Source organism: Chenopodium quinoa, unplaced genomic scaffold (assembly GCF_001683475.1).
Source record: "Chenopodium quinoa cultivar QQ74 unplaced genomic scaffold, ASM168347v1, whole genome shotgun sequence".
Taxonomy (NCBI): Eukaryota; Viridiplantae; Streptophyta; class Magnoliopsida; order Caryophyllales; family Amaranthaceae; genus Chenopodium; species Chenopodium quinoa.
In genome coordinates this window covers 683,744-699,317 of record NW_018745323.1, presented here as the reverse complement: position 1 = coordinate 699,317, position 15,574 = coordinate 683,744, and the positions used below count along the sequence as shown (strand labels likewise).

General features: G+C 33.4%; 3 protein-coding genes across 3 annotated transcripts; 1 reads left to right on the top strand and 2 right to left on the bottom strand.

Moving 5' to 3' along the window:
* Window positions 1-783: 783 nt before the first annotated feature.
* Window positions 784-4,965, bottom strand: LOC110712415 (OTU domain-containing protein At3g57810-like). The gene is made up of 6 exons (XM_021890877.1): window positions 3,978-4,965; window positions 2,825-2,946; window positions 2,613-2,653; window positions 2,373-2,471; window positions 1,720-1,875; window positions 784-1,495 (listed from the first exon to the last, which is right to left on the bottom strand). The coding sequence occupies exons 1-5, from the start codon at window positions 4,012-4,014 to the stop codon at window positions 1,728-1,730; spliced, it is 447 nt and encodes a 148-aa protein (XP_021746569.1). The 5' UTR covers window positions 4,015-4,965; the 3' UTR covers window positions 784-1,495; window positions 1,720-1,727.
* Window positions 4,966-5,417: 452 nt separating this feature from the next.
* LOC110712546 lies at window positions 5,418-7,435 on the top strand. Its single transcript, XM_021891013.1, has 4 exons — window positions 5,418-5,505; window positions 6,140-6,506; window positions 6,593-6,731; window positions 6,949-7,435. Exons 2-4 carry the CDS (start codon window positions 6,147-6,149, stop codon window positions 7,242-7,244), a joined length of 795 nt encoding a protein of 264 aa, XP_021746705.1. The 5' UTR covers window positions 5,418-5,505; window positions 6,140-6,146; the 3' UTR covers window positions 7,245-7,435.
* An 882-nt stretch (window positions 7,436-8,317) lies between these two features.
* On the bottom strand, window positions 8,318-14,912 carry LOC110712355 (U-box domain-containing protein 45-like). Its single transcript, XM_021890806.1, has 6 exons — window positions 14,568-14,912; window positions 13,802-13,894; window positions 12,707-12,892; window positions 12,339-12,446; window positions 10,311-11,500; window positions 8,318-9,506 (listed from the first exon to the last, which is right to left on the bottom strand). Exons 2-6 carry the CDS (start codon window positions 13,850-13,852, stop codon window positions 8,663-8,665), a joined length of 2,379 nt encoding a protein of 792 aa, XP_021746498.1. The 5' UTR covers window positions 13,853-13,894; window positions 14,568-14,912; the 3' UTR covers window positions 8,318-8,662.
* Window positions 14,913-15,574: the final 662 nt, after the last annotated feature.

Below are 15,574 nucleotides of genomic sequence, written 5' to 3'. Positions count from 1 at the left end.
CTTTCCTCCAAATTGGCCCAATTTTCTTTCTATAATGTATTTTGTTTCCAATTGAATTTCGAAGTTGTATGCATGCTTTGATTGATCTGTAAATTTTTTATCTAATGATGATTTGCTATGTTTATTTCATTTTGTGTAAGATTATCTTTAAACCCTAAAATCCTGAATTAATTGTTGAAATCAATTGTTCACTGCAAAGAAAGGAGCAATTTTGTTCTAGACATGTTGCTGCTAGTAAGCTAATAGAGTAATTTCCAAGGAGTCTGAATTCCAAAGGACAAGACAAAGTGTTGTGAATAGGTTCGTAAAACAATGGATTCGATGAGTTCAATATGATAAAAAGATGTATCGAATTAGCAGAGTTAGTCTAAATTTTATATGTAATGATGAATTGATGATGATTAGTAGATTTAATTTGTTTAAGTGGGAGTGAACTTGAATTACAACTTTGATGTAAGTATGTTGTATTTTTGTGGTGATTTTATTAGAAGAATTTGCCTTTGTTTGAAATTCTGAATTTGAAATACATTGTATTACCAAACACCTTATTAGCATTTGAAATTCCAAATTCCAAATTCATAATTTCCCAAACAAATGACTTGGAATTGAATTCTAGCAATTGAAATTCTGGAATTGAATTTCACTATTTGAAATGAAATAAGAGTATCCAAACGCAACCTTAGGGAAGTAAAAAGATACGAAGTATCTAACACATACAGAGTAATGGAGGAGAACATTTTAAGTGTATTCTTTATCTACAAAGTTTCCAGTGCAACTCTTAATTAGTTGAGTATTGCAACCTTCAAATCAAATATTTAGTAAAATAGGAACTGATCATAAGAACTACGAAGTAGTAATTTAGCAATATTCCCCATTACTCTATTTCTGTTTATCACCACTCTAAATTTTTGACAAGGATGCTATGATTACCTAAAAATTAGAGAGTAATTAATACCCGTAAAATAGTACAGGAGAATTTCCAATACAAAGTATATAGCACATTGTGCCAAGTAGTACACCTATGAGCTATCTCGGGTACACAACAATGGCTGAACCAGCATCTTGGCCCATTATATATGAGCATTCTGACACTGTGAACTGTATCACAGCTTTCTGGTATAGAGATTTGTCTAAGGTCACAATAGGCAGAGCACAGACCGCAGATACACTGAAGCTGTGCTCTGCCTTACAGCTAGAACTCCGATGTGGAGATTGTCTGACCCCATTAGAGGGCTATCTTCGTACCCATTGCATAGTTGTCTAATATCAATCCTGCCTACTAGTAACCATGAATACGAGAAACACCAGTTAGATTGTTTCCATGCAATATTTACATGTTACAAATGCATAGCAGTATAGTACAAAGTATCAAGCAGATTAAAAGGATTTGATCATCTTGGGTAACACCATATATAGTCATTGTAGTCTGTAATCAGTAGATGCAACTCATGCAAGTTCCAGTAAAACATTATGTCCATCTTGTCTCTATACACCCCTGGAAAAGCCGCAAGATTCAAGGGAGATGAAAAAGAAAAGGGAAATAAGACAAATCGAATATGAAGGTTTGAATCTGAAGGAACTTTGATTATATCTAAATTTAGGATACACTTTTAAACACTTCTATCTAGATGGATAGTTCGAATAATGGCAACTCCAAATACAAGTATGTATCATCTTTTCTACCCTTAACAAAAAGAAGAAACAGATAAGATATCATACCGATTGCATTAAGGATTACTCTTCAATGCATCATAATGGCCATACCCATGATAAAGAATGCAAATTGGACTCTGCGTACCATACTCTTGTCCATATTCTGCTATGATTTTAAGGTTACTGGATTTCTTGTCAAGCATGTAAACGGTGATGGGCATCCTGAAGACAAAGGTATGAAAATTGTCAAAACAGCATAGAAATTATTAATGCTAATGTTTTCAAGCCTTTAAAAGGCCAAATTACTACTAATTGCTCCAAATTTTTCCATATCACACTTTGCTCTTTCCTCCCTACAAAAATAAGTTTTGGAGAGTATGTTCAACTGTTCAAGTAAAATCGGGTTAAATAAATTTAGAGAAACTCACACAAGAGATGCTCAAGTTCACCTCACAACTAAATTATATTTGTGAAATAAACAAATGAGATTAATAGACTCAATAAAGTTCAAATAAGGGGTTTTGAGTGAAAAGAATTAAGCCTATATTTGCACATATTCTAAGGATAATTTGGGTGTCTAAATTGATGATGCTAATGAAAGATTTTTCTATGAAAAATGAGCTCGAACTTTAACAAGCAAGGATGAAAAAAAAAAAAAAAAAAAAAAAAAAAAAACCCTTAGCATACTGTGTGAAGGGCATTAGATAACTTTCACTTACTTCAGAACATGTGAGGCCATGAGAAGCTCAGTTTCTCCTCCCCAAACATAGGATTTTCTCATCTGACAGATATATCTGTCAAATTTATCCTCCAGATACCTGAACAATGAATTACAGAATATAAATGGTGATGGAAAGAAGCAGAATAATTTCCTACGACTTCATGGTACATAATTCAATTATTATGAGAGAGACTCTATGGTTTTTATAGCTTAGAGCAAGGTCTTCAATGGAAATTACCATTCAGTATCTTTTCGTCTCTTGATCAATTCATCCACAACCTGTAAGAGGCAAACAGAATATTTAGCTAAGAGAAGGTAAAAAAAAGCTACACTAAGAAGACACTGCCCTATCAACAAACCAAAAAATGCACTAAATTCAATAAGCCAAGACAAATGTTGATAATCATTAATTAGTTCACAAGACCTTGTAATTAATAAATTCTCACTTACCTTGTCTCTAAGTTCATCTGCGAGTTTCTTTTGAAGGCTCTCACTTGGAGTTGGCATCCCTTTTATAAGACAGGAACCCTGGACCACAGCTCGAAACAAACAACTGCCATCTCCAGGTATACCTGGAGGAATTGCATGAAAATATCATTCCAATAGCCAATATATACAACAGCTAACTTAGAGTAATACAACATCCCATGCAAAATAAAGTTTGTTTTTCCCTTGTGTGACTTGTTGAGTTGTCACTGGTAATGCAAGAGATGGACGGGAAAAAAAAAATCACTATATGACGAAGAGAAGATTAACAGAACATGAACATACAACAACACGATGGTAGATCAGATATCCCTACAATCTCAGAACTTCCCCTTTATACCACTAGATAGCTTGTTGCTTTTGAAAACTAGACGAGCCTAACATGATACTAGATAGATTTTGATAGAAAGCATTGTAATCCAACAAAGTAGTGTTCATCCGAGAGCGAAATAAAAATGCAATGGGAATATGTGATAGATCTAGCCCTTGGGCATCAACAAATTGAATTCTACTAGATTTTTTCTGCCTTCATAAAAAGTTCAAAAGTATTCTTGCATAATATTATCACTAATACAGCATTACAGTTAAACCAATGCCCAATCAACTTCTTAGATTTTCCCTCAACCTCAATCAACTACCAGATGCCTTGCCAAGTTGCTAATTCACAATTTCCTAGCTACATAGATTTGATGGTCAGCATATCTTACAACAAGCTTACATGCAACTCAATTCATACAATTCATCAAATTATGACCAACTAATCAAAGTACTAATTCCAAAATTAGTAAGGCATTTAAGATAAAAATCAAAATATTAATTCCAAAATTAGTCAAATATTTAAGATAAAAATCCAAATTTTGTTCACCTTGATCATAAACTCAAGGGTCACTATTCCCACCACAATCCATCTCCATAAGGACCATAATCCATGATGGTACTTAATTTGATATTCATAACAAATGTACATTCTTGATGCTAAAATTAACACAGCACATAATTTAAGAAAGATTAATTTGATATTCATAACAAATGTACATTCTTGATGCTAAAATTAACACAACACATAATTTAAGAAAGAATTAAACCCCAGAAAACCCAGATGAGGAAAAAAACATACGAATAATTTGCAGTTGATTAGAGTCGATATTGGGCATTTAGTTCTTCAAAAATCATCAATTGGGGTGTGGGAAAATCAACAAATTAAACAAATTCTAAATTTTACAGAACAATTATAATTTTGGGGGGAATTTGGAATTGATTAAAAAAAGAGAAACTTAAAGAGAAATTACCCATGAAAAGGAGAGAGAATCGAATTCCATTGTCCTTTGTTTAGCCATTTTCAACTGCTGGTTTGGACTTTGGAGCATCGTTTGTTGGTTGAGAGCTGGAAAGTTTTTGGGAATTTTTGGCGCCAAAAAGAAGAGATGGAGATTGAAGTTGACCCCTTCAATTCTTGTCACTCGGACTAAACTCGTTTTTTTTTTTTTTTTTTTTGGGATTTATTTCAATTGCAAACCCAATAGAGAGAGGATGGTTAGCCAATTGGGCCAATTGTTATTTGTGTTGCAATGATTGATCGTTACATGCACCTGGGTATAACATACATTCATGAGTATTCTCGTTTTGATTTTTTTTTTTTTAATTGGGTGTACGATGTACCCGAGTGTATATAACAAATTCCAGCAATGATTGGCTACGAAAATTCAAACACTTGGATTTTATAACTGGTAAAACTTTATATTACGAACAGTAGGTTTTGTGTCAAACAGTCTGATCAAAAACTATTTATGGTTGAACCAAATTATATTTGTGTGATGATACTTTGTGTTTGTCAAATAGGTTTTGATCATTTTGCTTGAGATATTATATTACGGGGTAATTATTATATTCAATAATTTTGGGATAATATACAATTTTTATACGACAAGCTTAAGAAAAGGGTTAATGAGTTTCTCAATAGGATGTCACTAACTTACATTTGAAAGTGTTTATCAATGTCCAAAAGACCAAAACATGACAATATCTTATAAAGTATGTCAATTAAGTATAATTCCTCAAAAAAAAAAATGTCAATTAAGTATAAGATATGCCTCCTCAAAACATGTTTATGCTATGATGCTATCATTGTAAAGTTTTCTCTTACCTTAAAAATGTGGGAGATTTTTTATGTACTATGTATAATATATTAATGCGGCCTAAATTTTAATAGAGTATTAGATTAGATTCATATACTTATTGGGTATTTTAGTTGATTAGAGTTTTAAATAGTTTATCGATTAAGATAGATTGTGCAAAACAAAACCAAATATTTGCACCTAATGAAGGGAAAATAGTATATTGTCCTTTAATTCATGATAACTTGACAATTAATGGATTAAAACTTGCACAACATTTGTTCATAGACGGCTCAAAAATTGTATGTGTTCAATATTACCATTGTTTTTAGATAATGAGAAACCATTCGTTTCCGAGTTAAGCGTCCAAATATTAACAACGTTCATTTATCCTCAAAAATTGCATGCATGTTAATTGCATCCCAAAATTTAGAGAAAAAAATGAGGCTCAAACTAATTCAATTATTTTGCAAGATTATCTTTGCATTTTCTCATCCTCTTTGTTGGGATTTGTCAAACACAATTATTAAGGTACGTAAGTGAGATTAGTATTTTTCTTAATAATTATTAATTTTATGGTAATTTCATATTCAAGTACGAAGTCTATAATATTCTTACGAACCCCTATAATTCTTGCAAATTTTAAATCCCATACATGATACTTCCTATAGATTTAAATTTTGAATAGATGAAATATTTTTGTCATGTTGATTGTTAATTTGTTATATACTAATTAGAATTATGCCAAATCGTGGTTAATCATTGTGTAATTCATTCGTTTAAACATCAAAAGAAATTGCTTGGGATGTGTAATATGTTGCTAAAGAATAGATTTTCTAGTTCTTTGTCGTCGAAATCATTGCAAAATTAATTGGTTGTTTTAACTTATTGTATGTGTAATTTTGCCATTAATTAAAATTCAATTAGCAAAAATGGTAAAGTCTTGTATATATATATATATGGATGTGAGACGGTCTTAAAGTAAGGTTAGGTTAATTTTTTGTTTCAAAGAACTACTTACATTTGTACTAGTTTCCAATGTTAATTTTGTGTTTAAGAAAATTGACAGAAGAAACATGTAATTTTATATTTCAGTAATTTTTGGTTTCTCATTATTATTTTCCAAATGAATGTATAAATATAATGATGCAAATAATAATTTTAGGATCGATATGCCATATGCCTCGATGGCCTCTAGACGTGGCCCATTACAAGCATGTGGTGCTTCTATGCTAGCCATTGCCTTAAGCCTCTATAAGAAAGCAACTGAGCTCCATGGACCTATAGGTTCGGTGACAAGACGACTAGCCAAGCTAGGTTCGAAGATGGTTAGTCAGCCCTTGGTCTATATTGTTCTATATCCATGGCTCGCGATCCTTTTCATTGTTGATGACCTTATCCTATCGATGGAGAAAATGTTGGAGACTCGATTCCCTCGATTGCAACATGTTTTTGACAAGATTGATAACTTGGTTGGTAAGGTAGAGAATCTTCCTAAGGAGTTTGAGTATGCCATGAGAAATTTTCCCGAGGTATTGTACAAATTTACCTTCTTATATTAAGTTGTCGCATATGCTATAACATGACGATTGTATGTGTAATTTGGGAGGGCGCAAAGGAGAAGGAAATCGAGGTTGATACAAATAGTGACAACAATCAAAGTAACCAAAACAAAGTGTTACCATCATCTACACAAGATGTTGTGAACACGGGAGATAATGTTCATGTAGTTGGTGCCACTTGCGAAAATAATAAAGGTACATCAACAACATCATTAATGCAATCGTTCCCCCTTTTTAATTTATAACTTCTGTAGTAAAAAAAAAAAAAAAAAAATTATAAAAAAAATTACTAACTTTATTTCATTTCATAAAAAAATTCATTTGTTACGATAAATATGAAATAATGAAACAAAGGTAGTATATTGATATTTTATTAGTTTTAATCGTTTTTTTTTTATAATTTAAATTCTAGATTCTTCCCAACAAGTTGGTAACAAGGAAGCGTCGAAGAAAGGGCAGAAGGAAAACATTAGAATTGAAGAGAAGTCACAAGGAGTTAATAAAAAAGGTATCAAGAATAAAAAAGCTACTAAAGATCACAAGAAGAAAGATATGGCAAAAGTCGATTATCATCAAGAAACTCATAAAACAAAACATGATATTAAGACGGGAAATAAGACAGATGATCATCCTTTGTTGGAAATCTTCGAATTTGGTTGGGAAACTCCGAAATCAACCATGTCGCGGCGTAGAGCTTCATACACATAGTAGGGATGATGATAGATTTGTGATAGATTGTACGTATATGTATAGTAGCTAAGAGCTTCGCCCCCTAAAATGTAATGGTGAAGTTAGAAAGATACACCAAGTATGGGAGTAGCTATAAATATTGTATTTAGGGTGAAATAAAAATTATTGATCACAAAGAAATTAAAGATAAATCTATCCATAATATAGTTGTAAAGATTTGACAATAATATTATTATACTATGTATATAAATATATAATATAAAAATCATACGACATCTACAAAAGTGATTTAACCGTGTTAGATAGATGTTTGCTATGATGAATGATGGATATGCTACATATCATAATAATAGGATACCAATTGTTTTGTTGACAACTATAATTGTTAACTTAACATTTCTTCGCATATATTTATATCAAACGATGATAAATCAATCATAATATTGTTCTAGTCATCCTAGTTTCTTAACGTCAATGATTAGACATGATTGGACAAAATGATCCTTTATCATATGAGTAGTTGGGTCATCCCATTGCTTAATTAATTAGATTCGCATAGTTGTACAACGAAATCATCAACTAAAATTAGTATATTAAACTAAGTTATACTATTAATTTCGGACAAAAAGAGTATTATAATAGATTTTGAAAAAACTAAGTTACGTAAAAGATAAAGCCATTGATCTGCGGCGTAATATATCTTTGCTTTGGCTGTAATGCCTAATTTTTTCTCCCTCAATTCATCTATTATCCACAAATATAAAGTTCATGTTAATTTGTTACCGAGTAAAGTTTAAACTTAAATGTTCGTATATACTCTGTACCATGGAGTATAAATAATACCCAAGTTCGCACTGAACGAATGCTTTTATAACAAAGAACTGCACCTAATAGTACACTCCTCGTGTTTGAATCGAAATTTGAGATATTGAAGCATGTCACTCAAGTTTAAAATCGATCATACAAAATACGATCTGAACTATGGACAGTGTTAGCTTTAGATCATGAATAATGGCATAAGGAAGGAACGATTACCTCGAAGCAGAGGAGGTGATTACTGATTAATGTCTAATTGTGTAGAGTAGAATCGATTTTTAAGTCCAAAAACAATCTGAAATAGCATGATATTTACTTTATAATAGAGTGACTCAAAGCACTCAATTACTTCATCCAAGGACCTAGGGCTCTTCTAATAAACTACCATAATACTGTATGAAATTCTGCCCTTGCAACCAACGAAAGGCAAAAGGAAAAAGAAAATCCATGCGTAAATTACATTGGCGGGGAGCTGTACATCTCTTCTTCTGTTTAGAAGACTCAAAAATGGGAGCTGCCCATAAGAATTGGGCAAGGGAAGAGTATAAGAAGATACAAGATGAATTTACATCATTCGAGGATGAAGAGTGGCGAAAGTGTGAGGAGATTCCTGGATTTTGCTAACACTGAGGACCTGAGAAATTCTTTCTTTTCCCAAAGAAACTAAATGTCTTGCCCAGTTTCTTTCGCGAAACTGCTTTACCAAGGGGCTTTGTTTCAAGAACTGGCAGTACCTTTTCACTATTTGACTTACTTAGGGGCTTTGGCTCTGGGGGCAGGACTTGAGCTGTGAATTCCCTCACAGAAGGAGACCTATGTACTCTTTGAGGAGAAGAATCCCGCTGTCTCTGCTCTCGAAATAGCATCAGAAGTTTTTGAGCTTTCTCTCTGCCTCGAGCTGTCCCGTTGACTTGGATAGATACCAAGGTCGGAATTACCCCTTCTTGTAGCACCATTTGACAACATTTATCATTCCCGTTGCAAAGAAGCAACAGACATGACACAGCTTGTTCCTGCTCAATAGGCTCACCCATGTCCATAATTGATGCGAGTGCACCAACAAGACCAGGGGCTGATGTAACGGCTTCTTTAGCTGTATTATTTGATGCCAAGTTTATGAGAACTGCAATGGACTTTTCTGTCCATGTCTGATCTCTGGGCTCAACCAAAAGAAGCAGTAGACCATTGATTATACCAGATTGAAGGAGGTTAGGAATATTGGATGGGCAAGCAGAAATATTAAAAAGAGCATGAAGGGCATCGAGCTTCCACTGTGGTTCACATTTGCCAACAAGAAGCCTGATTAGAAAGGAGACTCCCTTGCTCGAGCCTATGACTGGTTTTGCTTCATCAAGGCATGAAAGATTTAGAAAGAGGGCAGCTGCTAATCCATAAGAACCAGGATCAGAAATCATCTCCTCTAGCAGAGGGACAACCCCAGCGGCTAACATTAATTCCTTATTTCTGTAACAAGAGAGAAACAATTTCATGAGCAAGATTCAACAATGGAACAACACTCTTACAAGAGCATTTTCAATAAATTCTGACAAAAAATTAGAATATCTATCAAGTGCTTTGGTCTTATGGGGCATTCCTACCCCATCTTAACCTTTCAAACTGAAACTTCATGGCTAACCAGCCTAAAGCATTTAACCTAAAGATAACAAATCTAAGATTGTCCAGTGGCTTTTTCTTGTTTTCTTTCCAAAGCCAACACCAACTTTTCAAGAGGAAAAAAATGAGAGGGATTTAAGCTTTCAATAACGATGAATTTCAAGTATGCAAGCTTACAGAAGCTCTACAGGTATAGCATGCATGGATTTGTTATATTGGAATCCAACATAAATCAAATAACGTATTTCACAGTTTATACATCCTCTGTGGTCTACTAAAGCTAGAGATGGATTGATATTCAAAAAGTCCATAAAATGTGATTTCCAAAGCACCCAAGATCAACCCATTTCAATACTGCAGTAACAGCCTGGTAAAAATCCAAATTCTTGACTGGATAGGACATCATTAAATGACTCATGTGAATATTATTATGGCAATCATTAAATTCAATATGATTGCAAAGCACAATCTATAGAATCTCTAAAATTCTGGAAGTATAAGAAATTATTTTATGAACTGACACTATCAAAATTTCACTAATCCTGAAAAGAAGTTCAAAAGGCCATCAAACGTAAAACATTCAAAAGAACCCAACTCGGTATTTACATATCTAACTGTTCCAAGTTCATATAGAAATTAGCAAAGCAGACACACCTGTTGTTATTAACAGCAAGGTTGAAGAGTGCCATTGCCCCATCTTCCAACGCCAAATCATTCCGCTCACCAAGTGCAGACTTTAGAAATCCTACAAGCACTTCAACAAACCCATGAGCACCCATGAACATCCTTGCTTCATCATCATCTTTTAACAACCGTCTTATATGCTCAACTACTTTTAGCTTGGTTCTCAAGTCATCTTCCCCTTGTAGAACAGTCAAAAAGTTCTCACATATACCAATTACATTTTCATTACTCTCTTCCTGCTCACAAGAACAACTTTCACCTTCATTCCCTTCGATCTCTTCGATAATGCCACTTTCCAAGGGTGTTATCTTAACCCCTTTCAGGTTGCCTGAGTTGCTGCTATCCTCAGACCTACACAGTGCTGACTCACAATCCGACAATGCAAGCCTCCAATAGTTGAGATCAAGAGTGTCGGGTGGCCCGCCAGGAATAGGAATCCCATTCTGCTCACACCAACTAGCAATAAGGCCCTTCACACAATAATTAGGAGTTACACAACGATGAGCAAGCTGTTGCTGGGACTTTGGGCAAGTGTTATGCCCATCATTGAACCATTTTTCAATGCAAATTCTTTCATATGTCTGTCCAGAAGCAATGATAACTGGGTCATACATTAGTTGCAATGAGATTGGACATCTGAGTTCTTCAGGTGGAATGGGTATGTGCTCAGTTCTCCTATTTGTCCTAAATGAAAACGATGGTCTAAAGTTAAATGAAACAATTTTTGATAGTTGACGGTCAAATGCCCTCCCATTACAAGCACCAAGACCATCCTCAGAAGATCCTTGAATAGTGGGTGAACAGGGTCCAGAACCTTGGGAATCCTGATCATCACCCAGGTCACTTCTGAACAACTTAGAATACTTCCGCATCAGAAACAAAAGATAAGCTACAATTGATTCTTTTCGTTTGTCTTCCTCCATTCGAGCTTTCTCTATGAGTTTCTTGAGAGATCTTCTTTCAGCAAGAGCAGCCCTTGAAGAAGTTATGCCAAGTTTAGATGCAGCTTGGTGGAAACACTCAAGCTCACTATTGTCACTAAAACTATCATCGAATTTTCTACCCTGCTGAAGCAACACAATTATGTCGTCGCCAATTTGTTTCTCTGACGGATCAAGGGTAAAAGCAGTCTCCTCCAGTTCACTAACAATCTCTTGAACCTACAGCAGACAAGAGCAAAAGATACAACATTAGTCAAACGTCACAAAACAAAGATGCTCAAAATATACATAAACGTCACTTAGAACATTTCTCACAACAAAGAGGATCAGTTAGGCCATAAGTACGGATATCAGAGGGACCAAGCTGTACAGAAGTAACAATTAATGCTGAAAGGTTATTTGAGTAGTGAAATCAATAACTTTAACTAGAGCAACTTTTTGAAAAGCCTGTACAAAACTATAGGCCTGGCATTTGGGTAAACAAAGAGCCAGAGATTAGCAGTTGCTATGAATGTTGCTCTTCTAATTGGACTAGAATAAACAACTAACAGAACGCTACAAGAGAGCCCATTAAGCTATCAACTATCCCCTTTTTTATTATTTTTTTCCCCTATACGTCAAGTTAACAGTTCATTTTGTTCCATAATTGTCATTTAACAAAATTTACTTATACCATAAGCACTATTACTTGTTGCTTCAGAATACCTAACAAGTATAGAACATTACACACCCACATATAGAATACCAATATGATAAACAATAAATCCACAGTAGGTGTTGACATTAAATGCTAAATACTTTGTATAAAGGAATGACAGGAGTGCCTAAAAACACTTGATGAAGACACTCAAATAAAAGGTTTTTGCAAGGAGTTTTATCACAAATTCACAATCACTAACTAAATATTGACAAAAACTCTCCACAGTAAAAATTTCCCAAAGCAGGAAGGATATGAAAGTTGTTTCACTAGGCAATGCAGAAATATACACCCAATTTAAATTACAATGCAAAACAGCATGAGAAAACTAGACAATACAATTTAAAACAAAGGACCAACCTGGCAACCAATTGATTGTGGAACAATATCTTCAACCCGTTTAAGACTGTCTACAAGCGCAGATTTCATCTTTTCAAACTTCAAAACAATAGAATCTCCAGTAATAGCCTGGAACACACAAACAGAATAATCATCATTAGAATAATAATTTATGGAGTAAATTGGATGCCATCATGAAATATGATGATTTCCTCGGGCCCTTGTGCCTTACGAGATCACTACACGATACACCCAAGCCGTATAGGACAAGAAGGCAAAAATACAGAGTAGGAATGTAAAAGGTAGGTATTAGAGGTATTATGTAAACCCGAGGCAGTAAATACAAAGATTCATGATGCAATTATTATTTCTGAAATTCGTAAAAATACCAGGTAAAGTTTGCTACACTCTGAGCAATGTTGTAATAGATTTCTGGCCTTCTCAAGTGCTACGTGCAGAGAACATAATGCCTGGATTCCTGGCCTACTTCGTGGGCGTGCTGCTTCTAGAGCAGGAAAGATATTCAACACTTTACAGTATATATTGGAAAAAAGCTTGCACATTCCTCCATGTAACTGCAAAAGAAATAACTTATTAATGAAGGCCACCAGAAGTTTCATACAAAATAAATCCGGCAGAGACCCTTGATTCCCCGGATGCATGTATCAAGTAAATCAAGTGCAAAATCACAGCACCCCAACTTCAACATATACAGAGTAGTTTTTCAAAAATAAGACATTGCTTCTAGCTTTATTGATCATGATTCTATTTGAATAAAAAATAAAAAATAAAAACGATACTACTCACGTACAATAAAAGTGGGCAGGGTAAAAGGTAAGCGAAATAAATTTCAAACTACATGATAACATGATATAATCTCCATTTTCATCAACTTTTTCAAACTCCAAAAGAGATGGAGTAATTCATACAGTCAACTGCTCCGTTCACCAATCCCATCTCACACAAGAAAAAAATATCATACAATATATAATCAGCATCTTCAGACACAAAATTATTAAGCAGCACAAAATAAACTAGTCAGTATATTAAGAACAGGTCCAAGAACTAATTGGTTTTCTGCGGAAGTCCGCAAAGGTACCAATCTTTACACTTTTCAACCGCCACAACCATCATCCCAACCATTTGAGGCACCACTACAATTCTACAAAGTACAAACATATGATGCAGCAAAGCGCAACCATTTGATGTAAATCCGGTAGGACAGTTAACTCTAACTATTCACCACAACAATAATCTCAAATACCTCCACATCAAAAAAAAAAAAAAAAAAAAAAACTGCTGCCAATTTAACCGAAAAAAAAAAAATGCTGCCAAAAAAATACCTACACACCTATCCAAGGTGCTACCACAATCAATTTAGAAATGTGGAATAGGACTCGATTAAATCAATTCAAAAGCAGGAATTCAATAATCTGATATTGAAATCTCAATGTTAAAGGTTTCATACAAAGAAAAGAACAAACCTTGGCATCACTAACTGCAAACAGGTTTTCTTCTAGCTCTGCAATTTCCATACTTTCCAACTGTTCTCTATTGCCTAACTCTATATCTGCAGTCTGGGAAAAAAAAAAAAAATCAATTAACAAATAAGTAAACAAATTGATGCAGATAGGTATAAGAGAAATTAACAAATCTTCATAGTCCAAAATAATAAAATTTAAAAAGCACCCATTTTTTTACATAAGAAGCTCTAACAGGCTCAGAATGATTAAAAAAACAGAACCCATTAATCTTAATCTAACTTTTAACAGTTGAGGGATTAAAAAAATTGATGTTAATTCTGTAAAATGAGAATATCAATGATTGAAATAAATAAAGATTTGTAATATGTTATAACACCAAATAAGATCAAACTGAAATCATTTTAACAAAGAAAAATATTAAAAATTTATGACAAAATTCTTTCAGGCATTCCATCAAACATATGTTGTTCATATCATTAAAAGGCGAAAATAATCAGCCAAATAACCGCCAAGATCTTAGAAATGAACAGAGAAAGCTTACAATTTCTGGGAAAAAAATTACAAAAAAATAATTCCCAAAAAGTGATATAAATTTGAATTTCTTCCGGTTGTTAAATAACCCATAAATTAAAAATAGCCAACGAAAGTGGCAATGCAAAAACGCGGGATTGCAAAGTTTCCGTAAATACCCAAATCAAAAATCGGAAAAATTGGGCAAATTCCTATCTCAAACAACCGAAAAATTAGGGTTGTGAAGATTAATTACCCAAAAAAAGCGGACGCGGCCAAGGAGGCTTCATAAACGAGCTAATTAACTAGATAAAACTTATCTGAAAAAAAAAATAAAAATAAAAACCCACCAATAAAAATAGAAATTAGGGTTCTTGTGATCTAATTTTGATGAAATTAATGGTATTAAATCTGAGGTGAGATTGATGAGTTGAAGAGGAGAGAGAAAGAAGAAGATATAGAGAGAGAAAGTGAGAGGAGGGAAAGGGTGTGCTTGTTTTAGCTCAATGTCTCAGAATATGCTTATTCTAAATGTCTAAAACCTTAGTAAATGGAAAGGAATATTTTTAAATTATACCAAGTTTTTTTAATTAACCATTCTGCCTTTTTCAGTCTTTTTTATTTGATTTTTGCAAATATTTTATGCTCATAATAATATTCTTCGCTTTGCATTTAACTCTTTGGATAATTAGGGGTGTTTTTTTAATTATTACGGGGTATTTAAAAGTAATTTGGGGTGTATTTTATTCACTAAATTTTAAATTATTTAAATTTATACAAAATCTAGTCTTTATTAATTCTTATTAAACTAATAAATTAAGCTTAGGGCTTGTTCTCTTCAGCTTAATTTCAGTTCAATTTAGCTCAGTTTAGTTCAGTTTCCAATTTTCTTCTCTCATAAACAGTTCAGTTCAGTTCAGTAAATGAAAACAGGTCCTTACTTGTATTGTTAATTTTTGGAGTAATTTTTCCAAAGTTAATGAAAATGACATGAACATAAGAGAATCTAATATCTTCAATACTTCTCAACAAATTTTTTCTTCAAAAAAATAAATAAATTATTTGCCGAATTTAATAAATTAATGGTCGATGTTGTGTATTGACAAACATACATTATCAAAGTGAAATCATCTATTAAGTCAAGTGACGTCAAAATCTAACAAGTCAAATGAAGTAAACATACAATAATTTGGTTGTCTAACTAATCTCAAACTTGAGGTAAATCTGCTACTGTTCATACAAATTTGAGTTTTATTTGATCGA